General features: G+C 38.0%; 1 protein-coding gene and 1 long non-coding RNA gene across 3 annotated transcripts; both read right to left on the reverse strand.

The window, feature by feature from the left end:
* Positions 1-281: 281 nt before the first annotated feature.
* On the reverse strand, positions 282-2,923 carry LOC147619832 (pentatricopeptide repeat-containing protein At2g27610-like). Of its 2 annotated transcripts, XM_086825677.1 has the most exons (2): positions 2,582-2,714; positions 282-2,459 (listed from the first exon to the last, which is right to left on the reverse strand). In XM_086825677.1, the coding sequence occupies exon 2, from the start codon at positions 2,425-2,427 to the stop codon at positions 331-333; it is 2,097 nt and encodes a 698-aa protein (XP_086681803.1). In that variant the 5' UTR covers positions 2,428-2,459; positions 2,582-2,714; the 3' UTR covers positions 282-330. The 2 variants fall into 2 exon arrangements, with proteins under 2 accessions (XP_086681803.1, XP_086681802.1); XM_086825676.1 differs by having other exon boundaries at positions 282-2,923.
* A 13,561-nt stretch (positions 2,924-16,484) lies between these two features.
* Positions 16,485-18,004, reverse strand: LOC147619833 (uncharacterized). Its single transcript, XR_015261790.1, has 3 exons — positions 17,265-18,004; positions 17,070-17,193; positions 16,485-16,956 (listed from the first exon to the last, which is right to left on the reverse strand). It is a non-coding gene; the product is annotated as an uncharacterized LOC147619833 (long non-coding RNA).
* Between the last annotated feature and the right edge of the window lie 7,611 nt (positions 18,005-25,615).

The raw sequence follows: 25,615 nt of genomic DNA on the forward strand, positions 1-25,615 counted from the left end.
GTTTCACCATGCATTGCTTCTCCTAATACAAAACACCCACCATCGCTCCGTAAGTCTTTAAAAAATAACAATAGAACAAGCCAAGAGAAGAGAGAACCGAAACGCCAAAACGTTTCATGCTAGACATGGTGTAGCAAAAATATATAGAAATAAAAATTTGATATTTTACAATGACAAGTGGCTGAATGACAGCTCACCATTCTTTTTGTTGCCTCATAGCTGTCTGCGCAATGAGTGTCCATGCTTACATCATTATGTCCTGTAAATATGGAGATCATACCTTGAAGTGTGGGAAGAAGTTCAAATCTTACATCAAGTTCCTCAGGCTGGTTACACATACAGTGCTAACCCCCCCTCAGAATGCTTGCTAAAGGCACCATCATTACATTTCTCAGACAGGGTCTCTCCCAATGGGTCTAAATGTGGCACGTACCCTATTTCCTTTAATGAACTTCTTAATCTCTTTAGATTTGCATGAACAATGAAATTTTGAGCATGAGTTCTGTCACTTACAACAAACTCATGGACACTATTGCTAACCTCAATCCATGCCCTCCCTGGTTTCTTCCATGCACCAGCAGATTTTCTAGACTCCTGTATCTGGTTTACATTCTCCCACATGTGTGCATCTGCAAAAATGTTAGACATAGTTACATATCCAGCAGAAACACCAGGACTTAGCTGGACAATATGTTCATAGCAATGTTTCCCAAGCTCCATATTGCCATAGGTTCTGCAGGCAGTCAGCAAAGATGTCCATGCCATGCTGTCAGGTGGTAATGGCATACTTTGAAGTAGCTTTTCTGCCTCCTTCAAGAACCCCGCCCGGCTAAGCAGGTCAACCATACAGTTTACATGCTCCGGACTTGGTGAGATGCCATGATCTACCATCATAGCCTTGAAGTGGTGATAACCTTCCTCTACTAGACCTGCATGGCTACAGGCTGAGAGAATGCTGCTATATATTTTATCATTTGGCTTGATGCCTTCACAGTGCATTGCCCTAAGAAACTGTCTTACCATCTCATGGCGACCATGCTGGGCATATCCTGCAATCATTGCACCCCATGACACTATGTCTCGATCTCGCAATTCATTAAAAACTGTGTATGCCTCCTCCAGGTTTCCACATTTGGCATACATGTCAATAAGTGCATTCCCAAGGACCACATCCAAGTGCACTCCGCTTCGTCTTATGAGGTCATGTATCATCTTGCCCTGCCACACAGCTCCTATGCTGCTACAAGCTTTGAGGATGCTTAGCAACCGAACTTTGTCAGGCTTTACACCATCATGTAGCATTTTCTCAAAAAGTTCCAGTGCTAAAAACCCTTGCCCATGTTGATTATACCCTGCAAGCATTGCACCCCATGATACCTCATTTTTCTCAGGAAGATTATCGAACACTGAATGAGCCTCCTCCAAGCCTCCACATTTAGCATACACATCGACCAGGGAGCTCCCAACAGCAACATCCCATTCAAGTCCACCTTTGAGAATCTGGTCATGAATCAACTTAGCTTCCACTAGGGCCCCTGCACTGCCACATGCTTTCAAGATGCATGTGAAAACAAATTTGTCCGGCCCAATATCAGCCTCCTGCATCTTTTCAAATAGTTGAAGGGCTGAGACGTCTTGCTCATGCTGAACATACCCTGAAAGCATCACAGACCATGACACCACGTTTCGATTTGGGGATTCATCAAATATTTTGCGGGCTTTCTCAAGGTTCCCAAGTGTGGCATACATGTCAACAAGGGCGCTTCTGACAACCACATCTGACTCTAGATCACTTTCAATTATTTGCTTGTGTATCACTTCACCATGGTCTAGTGCCCCCATGCTGGCACATGCCTTCAAGATGCAAAGAAAGATGACTCTGTTTGGTTGAATGCCCTTTTGCTGCATTTCTTGAAAAAGCTTAAGGGCAACTGAATTATGCTCCTGCTGGACGCATCCTGTAATCATTGCTCCCCATGACACTATGTTGCGAGTAGGCAAATTATCAAACACTTTGTGTGCCTCCAGTGTGCTCCCACATTTTACATACATGTCGACGAGTGTATTCCCAACAGCAAGATCCGACTCAATGGCATCTCTGACAACTAGATCATGTAACCACTTGCCCTGTCTGAGGACCCCTAGGCTGCCACAAGCTTTGAGAATGCACAAAAATATGACTCTGTTTGGCTTGATGCCATTGCATTGCATTTGGCCAAAAAGCTCAAATGCAGGAAGACCACACCCATGCTGTGCGTAGCCTGCCATCATTGCTCCATAAGACACGACATTTCGGTATTGCAAATCATCAAACACATCACGTGCCTCCTTCAAGAGCCCACATTTGGCATACATGTCAATGAGAGTGCTGCCAACAACTGTATCTGAATCAAGCCCACAATTGATGGCCTGGTGATGGATTATCATGCCATAGTCTAAGGCCCCTATGCTGCAACATGCTTTGAGAATGCAAGAAAGCACATAATTATTAGGAATGATGTCATTTTCTAGCATGGCATGATACAAAGCAAGGGCTGACTGACCTTCGAGATGGGTGGTATGTGCTGAAATAATGCCATACCATGTGTAGACAGTTGGGGAGGAGGTTTGGGAGAAGACTAGATTTGCTTCAAGCAAGCTGCCGGAGAAGGCATACAGGCGGATGAGGTAATCCCCAAGAATTGCAACCGAGAGGAGGCCATGGAGGAGCATGAGGGAGTGCAATTGCCGGCCTGCTGAGATATCCTTGTTGCGTGCGCATTCTTGAAGAAGATGGAGCATCTTCTGCTGCAACCCCTGTTGGCACATCACAGGACTCAGCTTCTACAACGTACTGTGCACCCATGGGCTCCAGACTCTTCCCCTTGTTTTTGTCAAGCCTGGCCAGACTCGCCAGCCCAAGAGCCCTTGCCGCACACGTACAGTCAGCATACTCTTTTGAGCTTTTACATTTTTTTTAATACAACACCAACTTAAATTTAGCATATTTTTTAAATTTTAAAACAGCTTTTTTCTAAGACTATAAAATTTTTAATCTAACATCTAACTTGTGCCTTAAATTTAGCAAAATTTGAAAATATGGAAAAATAAAACTTATAAGTTGGTGTAGTGGCTCGAATGAGTGTGTGCGTAGTGGTGTGTCGAACCCTGCCTAACCAGGGCCGGTAGAGATATACATAGTGCCATGGAACTGTAGACTGCAAGCCTCAAGGTTCATAAGACTCCAGTATTCCCCTCTATGTGCGTGAGTGTAGGTGATTTCATAGCTTTGTTCTCACCCAAAAAAAAAAGCATTATTGGTCTATTGTCTATGGTTGTTGGTTATATATTGTATATGGTTGTACATTATATGCGAATACTGCCTTGCTTGAGCTCCTCAAACCTTGCAATTGTGCCTCTTCCCAAGGAAATTGTATGTGGTTGTAGGTTATATGCGAACACTACCCTATTGAGCTCCTCAAACCTTGCAATTATGCCTCTTCCCAAGGAAATACACCTGGAATTGCACACAAAAAAAAACCCCCATCAAAACCTACCTTGAAACACTTTCCACATTCTCTCACTTACATGGCAAGGTACTTAGGTTTTGGTTGTTAGCGTGCGAGCCAATGATCCACAGTACTCCAATTCATGTGCTTGTGTATGTTCAGCTTATCAATGAGACTGCGTTTCTCCTACAATAGCACCTGCATTTTTTTTCTAGCCCTCCCTCTCCTCTCCTAATTTTGTACTATGTCCCTACCCCAAACTAGTGGTAGCACCATACACTTGCTCCATTAGCCTCTCCCTCCCTTACTTCCTTGCACATCGGGTCAGCTCCCGTCTTCACCCATGTGCCTTTATCTAGGAGTACAGTTCTACATCTTTCTTTCACCTCACCTAGCATCTAAGGGGGAGTGGGCAACCTCCGGTTACAGCCTTTCCACTATAAATTCAAGAGGAGGATATGGCTTCTACACCAACTTTCATCTCTTCATTCATTCCTCAACTTCCCAAGGAATCGATCTTAGATGGAACCAATTATCTTGATTGGGCAGCACTACAGACTCTCCTTTGGTATCATTCCCTATGGGTATTATTTCTGGTACTAATGCCTCTCCTGATGCTACTTCTCAAGATGAGATTGATGCATGGGTTGACAAAGATGCCAAATATGCAAGGGCTCATGCCTTTATCTTCTATTGCTCATCAATTTGATGCGTGCCAATGATAAGGAAACTACATAAGAATTGTGGGATACCATCCAGTGGAGGTATCACCGTGAGAGCTCTGCTCAAAAGGTAGCCTTTGAGAATCAGCTCTCCAACCTAAAGATCATCGATAGTACTAACATCATGGGTTCTGTACAGAGTTCATAACGATTCAGAAGCAATTGGTCTCTTTGGGAAGCAAAGCTACCGACGAGGACTTTGTCAATTGGCCCCTTGCCAAATTACATGAGACTTTCTCTGCTTTTTGTGATACTATATCACTTCTTCCTTCTACTCTTGATTTGCATACCATTGTTGGCATGCTTCAGTATAGGGCCATGAGAAAGAAGACCAGCCACCAGGGTACTTCTGAGACCCTTCTTTAAGCTAAGGGCAAAAGCAAATGGCAATCCAAGGTTTCCACAAGCAACAAAGGTAACCACAAATCTGCCAAGAATCCCTCTCATAAAGAGCTTACTTGTCATTATTGTGGTCTCAAAGGTCACATTCAGCCTGATTTGTCTCGTAAGAAGAAAAGAGAAGGTGGTTCTGCTAAAAAGAAACCCCCCAATCAAACCTCTTCATCCACCAACCAAACTCAAAAATCATCTTCCACCAAGGAGATTGTCTTCATCGATATTGAGGAGCTTCCCTCTGACTCTCATGTTTCTTCCACCTCACGTCTTATGGATTGGGTGGTTGATAGTGTACTACTCACATGACTCCTGACAGGACCATTCTTCATGACATTTGTCCTAGCTCTTCGGCGGTGTCCATTGGTGATGCTTCCAACTTGGAGGCCTCTTCAGTTGGTAATGTGTGACTTAACTCTTCCCAAGGCTAGCCTTCTACCATTCGAGATGTGCTTCATGTTCCCAAGCTCTCCAATATCCTCTCAGTTTTTGGATTACGGAGAAAGGATATGGTGTCTACTATTGTGAGCTCCAATTCATTGAAGTCTTCTCATTTTTGTCTTCATAATATATTTTAAATTCATTTTAGTCTTCTCAATTCAACATGCAGCCCTAAATGGCGAATCATGCAACATACTTAGAGCACAAAAATAGAGTCAATGCAAGACGAAGCAATCAATGCTTTCTCACCCTACAAACATGTGTTTTTCAAGCACTCACTCATATTGACAATCTACCAATACATATAAGAGCCATGAACCAAATAAAAATCAAACGGAAATCAAAGTCTAAATGTCATAACATCAAAGACAGCAAACGCATCATTCGAGAAGAGGATGGTTTCTAGCACACTATCTAACCCTCCTCACACTCATCATTGTCATGAACCAAATAAAAACCAAATGGAATTCAAAGTGTACATGTCATGACATCAAAGACAGCAAATGCATCATTCGAGAGGATGGTTGTTAGCACACCATCTAACCCTCCTCACACTGATCATCCACATCAAGGGATTACTGGTTTTTGGATGAGCTTCTACACCATTTAATGGCAATAGACTATGAGTACTTCATTCCTTCTAATACCCAACCTAAGCTCCTAGTGTGAAGCTGTTACAAGTATATATTTTATCATATTTTTGATGAATTAATAATCGTACAAAAATATGTTTAATTTAATTTGTGCAGGATTTAGCTTAATGGAATGTGCAAGTGAGCACAAGATTAATATATATGTGCAAATGTGCACAAAGTCATTTTATGTAACAAGGCCCACTAGCAATTTTATTTAGGCAAAGGTTTTTATATATACAAACCTTAGGGATTTTGGTATGATTAAAAATATGTAAAGCAATACCCCAAAAGTGGGAAAAGCAAGCCCAATTTGTACGTTCATCTATTCTTAGCTCCTTGGGCTGAATAAAATTCTCTAAATACTCAAGTCGTGGAAGTGGAGCTACACGCTTGAGAGGGGAGATTGCACCCAATCTTGTCTTGATGGTGATGTTATTTTATTTCCCTTGCCTTGTGTTATGCTATGTTATTTGATTTCAATATAATTCAAGTCTTGTTTTAATTTTTGATATATTTTATGAGTTTTTAATTATTTTTTCAAGAAGTACAAAAGGGTCCCGTCAAGGAGCTAAGAATAGATGAGCATACAAAAATTGGGCTTGCTTTTCCCACTTTTGGGATATTGCTTTACATATTTTTAATCATACCAAAATCCCTAAGGTTTGTACATATAAAAACCTTTGCCCAAATAAAATTGCTAGTAGGCCTTGTTACGTAAAATGACTTTGTGCACATTTGCACATATATATTAATCTTGTGCTCACTTACACATTCCATTAAGAATTTACACAAATTAAATTAAACATATTTGTGTACGATTATTAATTCATCAAAAATATGATAAAATATATACCTATAACAGAAGCCTCCATAAAAGCCCAACCATGATGCTACAATCTAGTAGTATATTAGCCCTCTACTTCCTTTCCCACTTTAAATAAGACATTTATGGCACCTCAATGTAAGGTAGTTGCATCTTCCCTTTAATATTAGTGATTAAACATCCATACATTCACTTACAAAAGGGAAAAAGTGAGAATTGTGTACACATGCTAGGGAGAGGTGGTCTCTTTAGGATTTTATGTCTCTTTGTATAAAGCAACAAAGGCTCGCCTGGGTTGATTGGTCTCCTTAGGCCCACACACTCCCCTCTCACACATAGATGATGTCTTTTATGAGTCTCAACTCTATGAGGAAGTCACAAAATGGGTTTAGGACTTTAATTGTGTGATGAGAAACAACACTAATGTGAAGTGAGGTTGTCTACACAGCTCTGCTTATTTCATCAGTACATCAAGGGTTACAAAAACAACTCACTAAAGTTAAGAAATTATTTACAAAAACAACTCACTAAAGTTAAGAAATTATTTAGAAAAAAGGAGTCGTGTAAATCTCAACAAACCTCTAACTGACCACTGTTGACCCCGTAACTGCCAACACTAAGACGAACAGAACCTAAGTCTAAAGTTACTTGCTTTGGATTTCTACAAGATATAAAGCAGCGCTACGATGCCCTGATTAATCCACAGGGTGGACCACAACAAGGTGGTGTGCCTACACCTTGTTTTTGGGGACGACGTACTTACCCGGGACATAATGGTGCCTCGGGTGGCACTCAAGAGGGATTTGTATGGTTCTATGATATTGTGAATACACATTGCTGGCACGTGGACACCAAGTGGGTGACCGCTCCAAGAAACCTTACGATGGAGGAGGTGGCCAATCTGGAGAGAGTAGGATTTTTATTGCAAACACGTAGCACCATCCCATAGAATCCAACATCGATAGTAGGGTTAAGCCTACCACAAATAGTTGCAAGCTCATGTAGACCTAAGTACCGAGCTGGTAAGGTTGTCCATTGGAGCAAGAGGCTCACTAAATAATTCCAAGCGAATGTACAAAAAGGTCATTCTATTTCAGCTTGCATTGTTCGAGAAGACATTGTCATCAGTAATGAATTGCACATGATTTATGTGAGCACAGAGGGGTCGCGTGCGGGTGGAGTGAATTATGTGGTGAATGTGTCTCAGTACCTAAGTTGCTCTTGTCTGGATTTCCAAAAGAGAGAAACAATGCATGAGACGTACCTCCCTTGCAAACATATGTATTATGTTGATGTGGTTGTGCATAAGTTTATGCACTAGAAGGTTTGACAAAAGTGGAGCTGTTTCAAGCATTTTTTGGTCGTTTGCTACCATGCAAATGTAGTAGAGCCATAACGCATTGTTGGATATCCAAATATGCGTTGACAAATTTTGGGATGCTATCTACAAATGCATGGCAAATGTTTTTGGTCACCCGTATTTTGGTCTTGGGAGGGGAATATGCACATTAACTGTTGGAGTTCTGTTTTTTGGGTTTTTGGTCAAGGTTGCTCTTTGTGTATCTGCAAAAAATACGCTTATATTTGATCCCGTATTGCTCAATATTGTGTTAGATAGCCCAGTATGTTAAAAATTCATTGTTGGGGATTTCTTCGTTTAAGGTTTCTTGTTGTCGTCAGACTTTTTTCTTCAATAGAAGTTAAGATTCACCGTTTGAGGTTTCTTCTTGATCGAGCTTTTTTTTGTGTAAAAATTATGGTTGTGGTTAGATGATCCAACAGTGATATATTCACGAAAAAAATACTACATATGTCTTCATGTTCATTACAAATCATTGCCCCTCCGCTCGAAATGTGCTCTCGCTTGTTCCCTCTCGCTCGTGAAATGGCCATCCTTCGGATTTGTGGCATGCTCGTACGGGCATTTGAATTATACTTCTCTGTAGCTACTGTCTCCTCATCAGATGGTCAAGGGTTTTCCACACTCACTGAAACCCTCCCACTTCATTTGTGTGGCTTATCTTCATGGCAAGCAACACCAAGATGCATTTCCTCACAAGGCTACTCATTAGACACCTTCTTAGTTAGCCCTTAATCCCTGATGCCATATTAAATAAGACTCATTCATTCAAAGCTTTCACCCTATGATTCAGTATCAACCAAGTTGTGCTAATGTTGTCGTTGATGCTCAGAGTCACAGACCATCAATAAATAACATTTCTGTTGTTCACATTCAATATTTTGATGCTATGTGTGACACTTATGATATGATCTTAAATTTTCAAATTCTAGGAGTGCGCTTATGCACAACGATTGATTGTCTTTCAATAGTTACTCTTGTGCTAATGGTTTTTATTCTTTGAAAAAAGGTTATGCATTACTCTTATGCTAATGGTTTTCTATTCTTGTGCTGATGGTATAAAAAGGTTATGCAATATTGCACCCTATAGAGAACTTATTTTATAAGAAATGCATGCCCACATCATGGCATACTCTCTACTTTGACTACTTGTAAAGAAAACTTCTATTGGCCTAGCATGAAAAAGGATGTAGCAAATTTTATTTTCACCTGCATTGTTTGTCAACGTGTTAAGCATTATCATGGAAAACCATATGGTCTTTTAATGCCCTTGTCAATCCCAAGTGGTCTATGGGGAAGAAATTTCAATGGATTTCATTACGGGATTGCCTACTACTGTCACATAATGATATGATTTGGCCAGATTTAGCAAACAAGCATATTTTGTTTCAAGTAACTGCTCTACTTACTGCTAAGTTGTTTATTAAAATTATTTTCACTCATCATGGTTTTCCTAGATTCATTGTTTTTAACCGAGACTCTCGCTTTTGCAATCATTTTTGGATAGCATTATTCTCTAATTTAGGTAGTAAAACGGACTTTAGTTCTAATTTAGGTAGTAAAACGAACTTTAGTTCTAATTTCTATCCTAAGAGCAATGGCCAGACCGAGGCTACTAATAGCACTATCATGAATCTTCTACGATCTTATACTTTTACTTCACCCTAATTGGGATGAGAATTTGCATATCTTGCAATTTGCTTACAACAATACCCCCCATTCTACCACAGGCAAAGGCCCCTTTGAAATCATCTATGGTAAAAAGTTACCTATCCCAGCCTCTAGGATTGGAATACAAGGTCCTGTTGATCATCTTGCTCGTGACCATACCCAGATCTTGACCAAAGTCACCCAATCTATTCAATAAGCGCAAGAAAGATATACCAAGCAAGTTAACAAGAATCGAACACCTATGAGATTTCAAGAAAATGATTATTTTAGTTATGAATTGAGAAACGTGGACTCAAGAGTGTTGAAAAGCACCCCAGACTTAAACTCGCTCCACCTTTTTATGTGCCATTTAAGATTCTTGAGAAAATTAATGATAATGTTTTTCGATTAGAAATTCCCTCTTATTAGTGTATACACAAATCTTTTCATATCAGTTTATTATGCCCATTTAAGGGAACTCTTCTAGTTTGCCCCGTTCTAGATGCCTCACTCCTTTTACAAGAAGACTTTGAAATCTTAGTCCCCAAATTAGTCATTGACCCCATGACCAAACCACAACCTATACATTAAGTACAAAAATCACTCCATATTAAGGACGCATAGTGGCTCCTTGAATCATTGTTATCCACCTATCATGCCCTGATTTTACTACTTATCATTCACAGTTGCCTTGATTCTAATTTTAAGTGTATAGACTCGCCACCGATTGTGGCAGTACACTATGTACAGAGACTTGCCGATTGAGGTAGTGTGTCCAGATATCCACTCATGTGTGCAGAGTCACCGATTATGGTGGCACACTCTTAGGTCCATTATGTTTAGAGTTGCTGATTGAAGCAACACATGTTGTGGGAAGAAGACTCGTTGATGGGTGAGGCATCTTCGTAAGTTTATGATCAATCGAGGATAGTTGCATTTCAACCCCGGGGCATGCTATGAAAATTGAAATATTGAAATGGTATTTTTGTGATGTGTTTCATTTATCGTGGATATTTATTATTTTGGCTCACAAGTAATATAAAAAGATATCTAAATACACTTGCTTGAGAGTGTGAGCCGTCAAGCAAGTGGGGAGATCTAACCCATTGTAGTGTCGTGCATTGTCTTTTTCTTTGTGTATTCTAGCAAGTTGGGTATATTTTTATGCTATGATTTCGAACAAGTAATATGAGAGAGAGAGAGAGAGAGAGAGAGAGAGAGAGAGAGAGAGAGAGAGATGGGGATTATTTTAATTACTTTTGTGTAAGAGGACCATCACCCTCTTGTAACAGATAATCTTTGAAGCCCTTATACAAGCATGATACCAATATGTCTCCTTCTTCATGAATGTGGAAAGGCATATCTGTTGGCATTCCCTAACTAACTCGCACTTCTTTAGGCCTTGCTAAGATTTGCAAGATCTCATTTTTCCTACATGCAACTCAAAGTTTTTTTACATGCACTACAACAAACAAAGGCGAAAACAAGGATAAGAAACTATGTGAAACTATAAGACATATACCTTTTAGGACTAATTGTTGAAGTCGTGATCCATTGTAAGTTTTTCTTCTTCACCCCATCCACAGGCGGAGGCGGCAGCGAAAACATCCAAGGATTCACAATAACTGCTAAATTGGCCTTATTTTTCTTCTTTCTCGATCGATGGCTATCTACTGTGAGCCGTCCCCTTTAAATCTCTCCTTTTTAAGGCCTGTAAGCTTAGTTAACAAGCTTATTAAAGTCAACAACAGAGCAAAGCTTAGTAAAATATAAGCTTTATTTTTAAACTAATTTTTTAAAAAAGGGGGTTGCCCATTTTCCTGAAATTCTACTATGCCCCGTTAGAGGGCCGCCGGTTTCCATTCATTTGGGTGAAGCCCTTTTATAAAGCTTCATAAGTTTTACTTCAAAGATTATTAAAGCTTTGATAAAAGCTTAGTTCTAAAGCTTAAAATAAAGCTTTTTTTTCATATCTTAAAAAGAGATTTACAAGTGCAATTCATGGGCATCTAAAATCTCAGCGCACGAAACTTATGATTTTTGGAAAAATCTAGCAAGAGGTGGTTTCTCCGCAAGCTCAAAGCTCTGCATCATCAAGAAATTATTGCCTTGTTTATCTTCTTTGACAAATTTTGAACTCTTTTGAAGACCTCTTTGACACGAGTTATTACTTTGGATTTATTTCAGTGTTAAGGAGTTATTTTCTACATTGAATGAATTTATTGAGCAATATTCTTGGCCTTTTGGAGATTTTCGGATCCATGGTTATTAGTTGATTTTTTGACATCAACAAATATTATTCTTTCCACTTACTCTTTGACATACCGGCTTTCGACTTTTTAGGAATTGTGAGTGAAATTCAAGCTAAGTAATAACTACACTTTCTAAATTTTATAAATTAATAACTGAAGTTTAATATTATATTATAAATTAAAACTAACCTGCAGATTAGTATATGTAAAATCTTCGATGATTTACCAATTAAGTATTTTCTTTGTGTAATTTGATTACTTGCATAAAATAAAAAATGTTATTTGTCAATTCATTTTCTTCTAACTAATATTTTACAAATCCAACCTAAGTAAGTTTCTCCATTTTTCATAATTTTTAATCATCAGTAAATTAAAATGTCACATATGCTTACGATATTTATGTCCTTTTAATGATGTATTTTTAGCAAAGTTATCTGATACTTACAAGTAAGTTGCTACCCTCTATAACTTAGTAAATAATTCCTCTAATATTTTTATGTAAGTATTATCTTTGAGACAATGATTCGAGTACTTTCTAAGTAAGCTTCTCATTACTATCCTTAAAATAATGATCACGCTTAAATATTTATGTGTAGAATTTCAAACCATATTACTATAGATTTTATTTCTTATAAGGTCACAATTTAATATAACCTTAGTTAGGTTTGGAAGAATTATACACACACACACACACACACATATATATATCAATCCATTTGCATCGCTTTCTCATTTTTCTCTTTAATTTCTAATGAAGTATTCTCAATGTAGAACATTATTGTAACCGAATATATATAAGGTACGACCGAATATATATAAGGTATGACCGAATATATATAAGGAACGACCGAATATATATAAGGTACGCTTTCTCATTTTTCTCTTTAAATTCTAATGAAGTATTCTCAATGTAGAACATTATTGCAACCGAATATATATAAGGTACGACCTTCTTTAACTTGACTCAACCTTATGATTGCCAAGTTTCATATTTATTATTCAAGTTTATTCAACTTCAAATGCAAATTAATCATCATCATCTCATTTGACATTAAGGTAAGTACATATATTTAGACTTGTTTACTTAATTAAGATTGTTAGAATTGTTACTAGTTATTCATATTTATATTTGTGCTTAAACTTTGGATGTATTGAAAAATCAATTCTATCTATTCTTTATTTACAATCTCACACCCTCTCAAACAACTTTTCAACTCAAGGTTAGTATTTCCTATCCTTATATCCATAATTAATTTATATTTTATTCTTATGATGTTAAGTTCCTCATGAATTATGTTTAACAACTTTATATTCCCTATCCATAGAAACCATAACGATTTGCACCTCTTTGGATGCATTTCTATAATATTTTTACAACCTAAGAATTTAATTAGTAAACATAGATCATTCAACATTAAGATTAGTTCAAATTCAGTAACTTAAATAAAATTTTAAGATAAAGAAAATTTATGTCAGAATTTAAATTTCAAAGGGAACTGGCCACTCTGTCTCAAAATTCTATTATGAAGGAGTGATATGTGGAATTAATCTGATGGTATGGGACATCGGATTTGTTTCATGTACTTACTCCTCCATACACATTTATGTCTTCTATCTTTTACCATCCCATGTGTGTATGTGGAATGCGCCTTTGTAGTATGGGACACTTAGACTCATTTCACATATGTTCATTTGATTGGTTCATTGCATATTTGCATTATGTGTTGATCTAGTTTTCCACACCAATCATGAAGCCATCCTCTCATGTATTTACGCAACTGAGGATAGTTGCAACCCCAGCAAGAGGAAATGATATGAGAATTACTCTTGTTTACTGGGATTTATATTTCTTATTTTATATCGAGGACGCTTGTGTGTGTCGTGCCTGTTGGTACATGTAATTTGATTTTATGGTTGCATATATCTCATGACGACATTGGGATGAATTGATGTGTTCAATTAATTGTTTAACTAACGTGGATTGCGTATGAGTACGAGTATAGGTACTTAGATGTGCAAGGGTACTGAATGAGGTGTTGCACCATACAAGGATACTGATTGAGGTGTCGTATGGCATGAGATGTGCGAGGGTACCGATTGAGGTGTCATACTATATGAGGGTACCGATTGAGGTGTCATATGGATGGTGGATTGAGTGGTGGCAGGAAGATGGAGATCATTTTGCTAATCATGTATTAGAATTTTATATCATCTATAGCCTTTCATGTTGCTAGGTTATTTTATGTATATTATTTGTGATTTGATGATGAGTGCGAGAGTCACCAATTTAGGTGTCACACGAGTTTAATTGTTTGCAGTTCATGTTCACCCAAGCCTCTGAGCCATGCTCGATCAATGAACCTCTGAGTCTGTTTGTGGTATTCCATGTCCATAAGAACCTATGAGCCATGCCTAATCAGCCTCTAAACCATGTTCTGAACCTTTGAGTTAACCTTGCAAGTTATGATGTCGATAGCTACAACCATAATATTGTTGTTGTAGCATTTTCTTCTACATAATTGAGGATAATTATTTCCTCAAATGGGAGGACTGTTACAAGTATATATTTTATCATATTTTTAATGCTTAATAATCGTATAAAAATATGCTTGATTTAATGTGTACAAAAATCAGCTTAATAAATGGAATTTGTGAATGTGCACAAGGTTATTATATGTGCGAATGTGCAAAAGGTTATTTTTGTTGGCCACATGCCAAATGTTTGTACAAATTATTTATGCACGTTTGTGCATAGCGTTGCTATAATCCTAGCACAAATACTAGAAGAGTTCGATTATTTACACTTAGTGTTGAACAAGCTCTAGTGCTTGAGCTATTTTTGTAAAAAGTGGAAAAGCAAGCCTAATTTGTACGCACAACTATTAATGGCTCCTTGGGCTATTTATTGAATACAATTCTTAAAAATACTCATATTGTGGAAGTGGAGCTACACGCATGAGAGGGGAGATTGCACCCAATCTTGTCTTGATGGTGATGTTGTTCTATCTCTCTTGTTTATGCTATGTTTTACTTTTTCATATCAATTTGATGCAAGTCTATACTTTAATCTTTGATGAATTTGTGAGTTTTTAATTATTTCTTTAATAAGTACAAAAAGATCTCGTTGACAGATAAAATGTGCCACCTTTGTCAATCTATCCACAACTATGTACAAGTTATCCCACCCGTTCTTTGTACGAGGAAGTCCAATAATAAAGTCCATAGCAATGTGTGTCCACTTCCCCTCAAGAATAGGTAAGGGCTGAAGCAAATCCTCGAGCTTATGTGTCGGATCCTTGTTGAGTTAGGTCTTAAAAAGACACAAATTCCCTATAAATAGGAGATGAATGCATTTCTTCCATCACCTTTCGCTTGTATTAAGACATAGACACAAGATAGACTCTTTCTTTGTAGTACAAGAGACCATTTTGAAGCTTAAAATGAACCAAATCCTCATGAGAACCATGTTGATATTTTTGTAGTATTTGTCACACTTCCTCATCCAAGAGATACTCCTCTTAAATTTCCATGATCCAATCTTTATGCACTTTGGAGATAGTCGACAAAGAGCATACCCACAATCTTGATAAAGCATCGGCAAAACCACATTCTCTTTGCCCTTTGTGTATGTAATCTCAAGTCATAGTTTTGCAAGGTAGCCAACTACCGCCTTTGCTTCGGAGACAAATTTGGTTGAGAGAGGAAATACCTCAACACACAATGATCACTTCTCACATAAAAGTGAATCCCATAAAGATAGTGGTGCCATTTCTTGATAGCATGTAAAATAGTAAGCATCTCTTGTTCATACACATACATTTTCATCCTTCTCACTCAACTTGCGACTCTCATAAGCAATCATACCATGATCTTGGTACAAAACTGCCCAAAGACAATGCCATCTACAATGTCTGTTGGAACGAGCAATTCATAAACGAGAACACGTCACTTTGGCATAAAAAAGGTTATGGTTTCATTTACTTAATTAGAGCAACATTCCATTCATAGAAGACACAAGGAGCCACAAATGAACTGCGATAGTGAAAATATAGCTACTAGCTATGTTTTCACTCATAGCTACTAGCTAATCGCTTGTGCTCCATTGGACTACACCGAGTCGCAGTCATCATCAATAAAAAGTTGCATTTGTGTTGCCGCTCTTATATCAGGGATCACCTACCTTGATCGTTTGTGTTGGACTAGCTAATCACTTGTGCTCCATTGGACTAGACTGAGTTGCACTCATCATCAACAAAAAAAGTTACATTTTTGTTGGTGCTCTCGAAATCCCTAATCATATCGGGGATCACTAACCATGATCATTTGTGTTGGCACTCTCGATATCCTTGATCATATTGGGAATCACCTATACCATGTGTCTTGTAAATTGTCTCAGCATACTCTTGTGGCATACTTCACATAGACAAAAATAACAAGAAGAAATTTTAGGCCAAATCATCATCTATGCACACAACAGAGAAAACAAATGAAAAATTACATCTCCCTTCAAAGCATCTTTCAATCAACTATTAACCAAAAAATGTTGTTGGAAAGACAAAAGGCATTGAAAGGTGCCAAACACAATAAAATAGCAACATTGTACCTAAGACATAGCCAATATTCCCATTACATTCACGAATCCATACCAATAGAGTCGGTAATCCACCAAAAAATGTCCGAATAGTAAATGAAATAGTAATTAATAGTGCTAGCGGCGAATACGAGGTGAATATGCTCACTAGTTGTACGGATTTCTCCGTGGTGCCGGTACATCCACCATGTCATCGCCAATATATAAAGTACTGACCTCCTCACCTCCAACTCTATTCTTGCTATAAAGAAGAGGCTGTACATAAGATGTGATAACCTTGTCGTCCACATCCATCTAAATGCACATGCAACCACAGTGTGAAGGCATGCCCTCAGGATTGGGGTTGTGTCGTAACCCAGCTCCACTACTATACCATCGCGAGCGATGGCACATCTCCAAATAGCAAGTCATGAATGTATGGCTTATCTCCATGCTCCCACTCAGCACCATTAGGTCCCCTAGCCCTCCCTATAGGTGGCAAATGATGGTATGCAACAGAATCTAATGGCTACATCTAAAAGGAATCAAATAGAGGCGTACTATCTGATAATTAGACATGTGGATCCATCTGCCGGATCATAAACAATATAGATGTACTATACTGCAAGGAACCAAAACAAGACAAAGAACATATTCAGTATAGCTAATGTATGCAAAAGTACAAACCAGAACATAGAAAAGCATCATTAAACACCAAAAGAAGAGTGGACATACCTCTATTGTAGATCTTGCAAGCTCCACATAGCCATAGGCAGAGTGATGCATGACAATAACTCGTTGCCAAATCTCAAGATCAAATACATGAGACGATACCGCTCAATCCACCGTACGGTATGTCCTAAAAGGAAAACACCTAAATTATAATTTGATTCTTTGAACCATACCAAGGTTTCCAAAGATCAATCATACCTCCATTGGATGCCATAATGAGTAGCCATCCATGATCAGAATGCGAAGAGGCTACGGACTGATATCCCATATCGCATGTGCTCCCTCTATGATCATATCCCATGTAGGTCAAGGCAAAGAACCATAAAGAAATCCAGCAAAGGGGAGATCAAGAAAAATAAAATCTACTGCCCACCCCACAGATTTCTCCTTCCTCACAAGCTCCCTACCTTGAGGCCAATATCTCATAAAGTGCTCATGAATCTTTGTGTACATGGGATTCTTCTTGTTGCACGAGAAATCTACCCCTATGTCACTGAAGTCACCAACAATGGCTATACACTTATGGTCCATCCCAACAAGCAATGAATCAATGCTATGCTTAGGAACATAGATAAAAGTGCTTCTTTTCTTTAAAATCACTCAGCAAGTATTGTCCGCACTCCCTTCCAAACACAAACAACCAAAGAGACCTTATTTGAACCAACTACACCAAACCTATATAATTAAAGGAGTATATGAGATGGAATGGCTTCTTACAAGGAAAATAAGCATCGTCCTTTGAAAGGACAGGCTCTGTCTCCTCTGAAAGGATAGGCTCCTGAGCTTGATGTCAATGTTTCTCACAACCTACCAAAACTAATACACAGGCCTATAGTCAATACACATCATTGTCAATTTGTATCCAAAACAAAGCACAATGATCCTACCATGAAACTCTACATGTGTGCCCCTCCTACCACCTTGTTCCACCTCCTTCTTTAATTGTCCTCCTTTTCCCACTCTAGTAATTCACCACTATCCATATCGATCCACCATGGATAGTTATCTAACTCCGACTTTGAAAGGGAATGTATGTAAGAAGGATACATTGTGGTAGCCTCATTAGTGATTGACAACCATTGCCCTTAGAGAGAGAGTAATAATGTGACCATTCTCTTTCAAAAATAGTAGAAACCTATGTAATTTTAAACACACGCTACCAAGAGCAACTTAGAAAACAACCAAAAAACACAGACCTACCTGCACATGCGACCACTCTAAAATAGTACACCTGTACACCAGTCTCTGAGCAGCCATCTAAATCAAGTCAAGTTTTCTTAGAGATCATCTCCCTTCCCTTTTCCCTCCACACGCATGACCATATGAAACAAGAAATTTATTTTCTCAATCCTCACCTCCTCATAGTAATCAAGAAAAGGGCACAATTCCACCAGGCACGTTGATGAAATCATTAAGCACATCTTGAGCTCTCAAGAATGTCTTCTCCAACACAACCTCTCTTTGAATCCAACTACAAAATGATAACATTTTTAATATTACATGAGATTCATTTATTTATATACTCATTTCGTGTTCTTTGAAACATGAGAGAGAGAGAGAGAGAGAGAGAGAGAGAGAGAGAGAGGCTTACTTTTTGTAGTCGTGGTCCCCTCTTGGAAGGGCAAACATGGATTTAGTAGCCTTGTTTACCTCAAATAGAGACAATCAATATAACTTTGTCTCATTGAAAATATTACACATTGCAAGCAAGTTTAGCTTCTCCAATGTGGCGAAGCTTTCACACTACCACTTTAGTGTCAAGACTCTCTTCCACCACTCTTCCCCAAGAGAGGGATCAACAATATTAAGGATCTATCCCCAATAAAAATAGTGCCCTAAACCAAAAAAAGATGCTAAATCAATAAAAAGAGCAAGGCATATTGTTGAAAGACACGATATCCAAGTTGTTTGTAGAAAGTTATCTTTCTAATTCTATCACTATAATTTCTAGTCAATTCATCCATTTCCTTCTTCTCTACCTTTCCCAACTCTTCCTTAAATAAATAAGACCTCATTGGTTCTAGCTTCTTATGTAAATCTTTGAAGAAATAAACCTATGGAAACCACATTATGCTCTCACCAACACAAAATATCCAATTCATAGACACTTGATGCTTGTTGCTTATGACCTTGTCTTATTATATATGAAAACATCTAAAATGCTAAAGTTACACATGTTAAAATGTCTTATTAAACATTAAATAACTTACATTATATACCAATATGCCTAAGTATCTCTGTGTCAGTGGAAACTAAGGCTCAACTCCCTTGGTGTACTTCTTTCAAATTTTTGCACAATGAGCTTCACATCCTCATTGGGAAACTCTTTCAAATAATCTTCTAGATTTTTTGAACAAATGTTGGCTGTGTTCACTAATTCATCCCTCAAAGAGATGGCAACCAATGCATACATGTTTAGGCTACATTAATTCAAAAACACTAACACTTTAAAAGTTTTTCATCAACACTTCAATCAAAACGTAAAAAGTTATTTCATCAATACTTTAGTCAACATAAAAAAAGTAAGCACTCTCAAGTTTAAACAACAAAGAATTAGGTAAGTACTTACAAGTTCATTCTTTGTAAGCATGAGAGAGAAGTGCAATCTCGCTAACTCGTGAAGGATCAATAATGGTGGATAACACTCTCACATTCTTACATCTCTTTTCTTAGTAAATATTTCCCATATTACCTCAATCCGTGCCACTATTTTGTGGTTTCCCTGCCATACATAAAACATGTGCCCTACAAGCATATGAAGATTAGGACGGGTTGCTATCTCTTCCTCAAAGTCCCTATTCATGTCATGCCATATCGAATCCAGCTTGCCCATAATGTCCTCACTAACTAAAGCTTCACCTCTGTCACATGTCAACACTGAAACAATGAAGACACCTTTCTCTAGCACATAACCCTCTCTCCCAAAAGCAATATTCAAACCAAAAATATCATCTCTCAAACCTCTTGCTTTAGCATATAGAATCATCCAACAAAGAGAAATTAGAGGACATTTGAAGCAACTCACTATTTTGACTTTCTTGAGGATGTCTTCACCTTGAAACATGGAAATGCTACTCTCATCCTTGATTGTATCTTCTTTCAACACCTTCGGACGCAAGATGTAGGGCACGATTTGCAATCTTACCTCTTGCTCATTCAAATGCTTCTCTTTTTCATTGTTCTCTGTAGCTATATCTCTAGTCTCATCTTATCCCATGTCCACATCAACTCTTTCATTATTTTCAAAGACTTCCATGTTATCCTCCTACGACTCTGAAATCAAATCTACCTTGCTTGGTCTTGGCCCTTTTCTACTCCTTCTACCTCCCCCTCTCTTTTAAGACAACAACATGTTTGCTGCAAAATAAAACATCATGGTAATGTAATAAATTAGTAAAACAGAGAGGAATGTCATCAAAATGTAAAAGGAGAGGTCTCCCATGGAATGCTAATTTTATTCATTTTCAGCAAAAAAACACAATTCCATCAAAATGTTTTAAAAAAAGGGTTTGATTCTATCAGAAAGGAAAAACAAAGTCTAATTTTATTCATTTTTGGCAAAAACACAACACAATTCCATCAAAATGTAAAAAAGAAAGGGTTTGATTCTATCAAAAAGGAAAAACAAAGTCTTTGTGAGATGATAGCTCGCGCCGGCGCACAATCCATATTGACAATGTGTGTTTTATTTAATTTCACCAAACACACAACAAAATTCCATCAAAATGCCAAACTAAGAGGGTTTAATTCCAAAAATATATAAAAATAAGGTCCCTTTGATAGCCCGTTCTGACACAGTCCATATTGGCCACATTAAAAATAAGGTCCCTTTGATAGCCCGTTCCAGCACAGTCCATATTGGCCATATTAAATTTCATGAAAACACAGCATAATTCCATCAAAAAGACAAAAGGAGAGTTTTATTCTATTATAAAGAAAAAACAAAGTGCCTTTGATAGCCTTTCCCCCTAAAACAAATAACTCACATGAAACTAACACTGTGGTAGCTTGCAATTTTTGCAGCCTGCATTTTCTATCCAATCACAATTAAGGATGTAACCTCTGATAATAATTAGAAATGGAGCCCTTGATGTCAGCAATCTTCCTACTGAAAAAGGGAGGCTTTCTAGCAGGTTACAGTGAACTACTAGAAGCTACAAGGGGAGCTCATTAACTCTCGATAGAAACAAACAAACTCTAAGCTCCACACCTATTAAACAAGGCAATAACACCTCTAAGCACAACAAGGCCTTTTTGCTAACAGAAGTTCAAGCTAAGCACAATAAAGAATTATTGAGAACACACATGGGTTTATTCACAAAGGGTGAAGAATCTGAAAAAATTTCAAAATTGACAACTTGAGAAGAGCTAAGTTCAAAATGATTGATCAATAAAGGTAGCCTGTGCTACGCAAGCTAACCTGGTTTTTTATTCCTAGAGAACACGCATGGGTTTATTCACAAAGGGTGAAGAAGCTCTCACTGATGATGAAAAGATTTCAAAATCGATAGCTTGAGAAGAGCCAAGTTCAAAATGATTGAGCAACATAAGTAACCTACGCCGGCGTGGGTTAACCTGCATTTTTTCATCAGCATATGGCGAGCTGCGAGTCTTCCTCTTCCTTCACTCGACCTTCCCTCATCTGCAAGCAGGAGCAATGGAAAATTAGGGTTTGTGAAAGAACTTTTCGAAGGGTTCAAACCTTGGGCAAGGAAAGCGTTTGGGTGCTTGCAAAGTGCAGGGGGGCCGACAACCAAAAAAAAAAGGACCGGGCACCCAAACTATTGAGACCATTTTAAAATTAGTAAGAACCCACTATTTTTTATGAAGTGATTGGACATGCAAGCCTTTCAGTTAATTTCATTATTATGTTTATTTCGTTATTTTTGTGGTGAGAAGCCTTTCAAATTTCTTTTAAAAAAAACATCTACATGGCCATCACTCTAAGAATAAATTGCACAGTCGTGATGATTAAAAGGCCATCACTCAAAAAGAATAAATTGGACCATATGAGAGTTGTTTTTCTTGAATACAAACCCAACTGCACTTGTTTTCTAAAATGTCACGTGTTGCTCGTTCAATAAGTTCGAAGGGAAAGAAATGCCTTACAAGGAGTGGTCATGTTCATTTCATTGGGAGAAGAGTATGATACAACACATGATAAATTGTATTGGGTATTCTTCTCACGAAGAACACAAGATGATTTGTAGAAAATGGAAAAACGCACTTATGGAGATAACTGCAAAGAATTGCAAACAATACTTGCAGAGCAATGGTGGAGAAAGGGACATGCCTTTAAGAGTGAGTTGCCATACTTGGAGACATGGATTGCATGGTGGGAAGTGTGTGCGTTCCATTGGAGTGCCTGGTTTTTGAAGCAAGAAGATGATGGGCCTTTTGTTCCTACCACTAATTTAGTAGAGAGAAAACACTCTATTATGAGAACGACTGTTGGGTATAGGAAGCACCTTACATTATCTGAGGCCACAACCATTGACCTCTCTATGGTGGTGGTCCTTCAAAGTGCACACTACAATGATTATATCATTGGTGGGTGTACAAGAACAGGCCCATGGTTGGAAGAAATCATGGAACGCTTTTACTCTAAGAAGGGTGGTGCCTCCTCTAGTAAGAAACTAGAAGACTTGACACACTCGACCATGGAGTAGGCTGGCTTTAATAGTCCAAAAATGCAGCATGTTCACCGTGAATAGAAAAGTGTCCACAAAAATGCAGCATGTTCACCGTGAATAGAAAAGTGTCCACAAAAATGCAGCATGTTCACCGTGAACAGAAAGGTGTCCACAAAAGCAAAATATATGGGCTAGCCCAAGTGCTAAACTAGAAAATGATAGTCATAGACCAGAATATGTGATAGTGACTATGAACGAGAGGAAGGCAACACGTAGCATGCCTAGAGAGGACTCTCAATGAGTGGGCTAGAGAAAGACAAGTGAATCAGAGCTTCTAGGCCATTCATCAAACTAAGCCCCGAAGCAAAGTTACACGTTTTGGGCTTTTGAAAGATACTGGTGGGCGATGTGGTGCTTTTATTAGCCCCATGGGTGGGTCTGACCAGGAGGCTGTGCCAGCCCCTTGTTTTTGGGGACGTCGCACCATTTACCCTAGTGGTATCAGAGAGGGCTTTGTTTGGTTTTGTAGTTCTAGTAACATATACTCTTGGAAAGTAGACACTACAAATGTCATTGGGTCACCAGGGCTTGCCCTTGGGGTTTGGCCTATGGCCCATGGAACTAACCTAAGTATTAATGAAATAGCAAGTTTGCAGTCTGCAGGATTTATATTAGAGGTAGGTGTAGTTGTCCCGATGGATCCGATAGCTAGGGGGCCACTACTATTGTAGCAAGAGTTTCGAGCTTTTTTTGAGCAAAACATAGGGATGGCAAGATAGTGCACTTGAGATGCAAGCTAACTAAAGAGTTCTATGAGAACATCGAGAAAGGTTGGTCTATTGCAGCAAGCTGAGATCCTAAGGGAGGTGATTATCCTTTGTAATAAGGCACACATTTTCTATGTCAGCACAGAGGGTTCAAAGCCAAACGATGTGAATTACTCAGTCACAATTTCTAAATTCCCAAGGTGTACATGTCTAGATTTCCAAAAGAAAGAGGTGAAGCACTCGATTTACTTGCCTTGCAAGCACCTCTATTATGTATTCTTACAACGAGTGGTGAACTTGGATGCTACTACTCATGATTTCATGCATCAACAAGCACTCACAAAAGTTGAATTGTTCCAAGCTTTGTTAGGTTGGCGTTATCCCATAGTTACTACTACTGAAACTGCCTAGCTATTCCCTGTTAATGTGTACAACAAAGGTGCTAATAAGAAGATGGAAGGTTGTGAAAGATCATGCCTTTTCCATTGGGAATAGAGTTTGATAAATCACACTACCTGATATGTTAGAAAAGAAGATCAAATGAAACATAAGGAATTGTTTGAGAAATGGGGAACTACATGTTCAAAAGAGAAGGAAATGGGGAACTGTTTGAGAAATGGGGAACTACATGTTCAAAAGAGAAGGAAATGTCTCAGAGTAGATGTATTCATTAATGGTGAAGAAGAAAAGCAAGTGACCCAATTAGATATCCCTACCTTGGATAGTTGGTTTAGTTAGTGGGAAATCCATATTACACGTTAGGGGGAATTAATGTCAATGATACTCTCACTAACTTGTTTGTGTGATTTACCATAACATCTTTTAAGTCACTTAAAGCTTAATACTTACACATGTTAAAATTTTAGGTTGTCTACCGAGGACAAATCTTGTTGAGCCTAAACATGGGAGTTGGATGGCCGACGAGAGAGGTTCATAAGAAAAAGACAACATTATATGATGCATGTGTATTAAACATGGCCAAATCTCTATTGCAAAGTGTACTGTAGCATGCATATATGTTGGGAAATCATGTAGGATCTAGACCTAATCTAGAGACATTGATGGGCTAGGATTGCTAATATGAATGTTCCTCATGTAACTTAAGTGGCTTGCCTTCTAGAACTCCAATGTATTAAGACACTCAGGTATTAGAAGGTGATAGGGAAATTGTGTTAAAGCTTGTGGATCCAAGCACCCATGGAGATGGTGATGATAAGAATGACTTAATCCTATACTAATTAATGTTTGATTAGTGCTAAGCTAAGCTAGGGTGGGTGATACCTAAGAACAATCATGATGAATGAACTAAACTAATTAAGCTTTAGACTCAAGCAAAATTAGGTTATCAGATTAATACTTGTACTCATAAAGAGGCTTGAGAGCTTGCTTGATTCCATTGATTAAAAATGACCCCTTTTATATGAGGAAGGTACAACAAATCTTTGATAGCTCATGTGGGATAACTTTGACTCGGTGACTCGGCATCACTCATTTCAACACCCCCCCTGATGCTATATTGGGTATAATTTTTAGGTTTTTACTCTTCCTCTCTCCACCCTTGTGCTAGGATACTTTGGCCCTTATGCTACTTTGGCATTATAGCTACTTTTGCTATGAATTTCATCTTGAGTGCATCATATGGCCTCAAAGGCTGATTACAACATACTTTTTGTAGAGACAAGAGGGGTGAAAAATATAATGGTTCTTTCTCTAGAAGAGTGCCTCTTCTACTAGATAGTCTTTGACCTCAATATAGTTTGCATGCTTCTTTTTGTGATAGAAATCTTCTTCTAGGTGACCAATTTTTAAACAATAGTCATAAAAAAGCTTTGGTTTATCTTTATTACAACATTCATTCTTAGTATGACCAAGTTTTCCACAGTGATAGCATCATGTTAGTTGAGAATTTTGATTCATGTTCAAGAAAAGATGATTCTATATCTTGATTCATTTTGATTCAAATAATTCTTTATCCTTGAATTTTGATTCATGTTCAAGAAAAGATGATTCTATATCTTGAATTTTAGTCTTGGGTGCATTTTTAAGTGTAGAAACAAGTGATTCATATGGTTCTTTATCAACACTCTTTAACAAGATAGCAATAGATTAATCTTCTTCAATAACTTTCTTTAATGTACTAAGTTTCTAT

Source organism: Cibotium barometz, chromosome 32 (genome assembly GCF_041138505.1).
Source record: "Cibotium barometz isolate CiBa-2024 chromosome 32, ASM4113850v1, whole genome shotgun sequence".
NCBI lineage: Eukaryota > Viridiplantae > Streptophyta > Polypodiopsida > Cyatheales > Cibotiaceae > Cibotium > Cibotium barometz.

What these genes read in the sequence shown, in the direction of transcription:
- LOC147619832 (XM_086825676.1), bottom strand. Translation starts at nt 2,808, where the DNA reads ATGTGCCAACAGGGGTTGCAGCAGAAGATGCTCCATCTTCTTCAAGAA.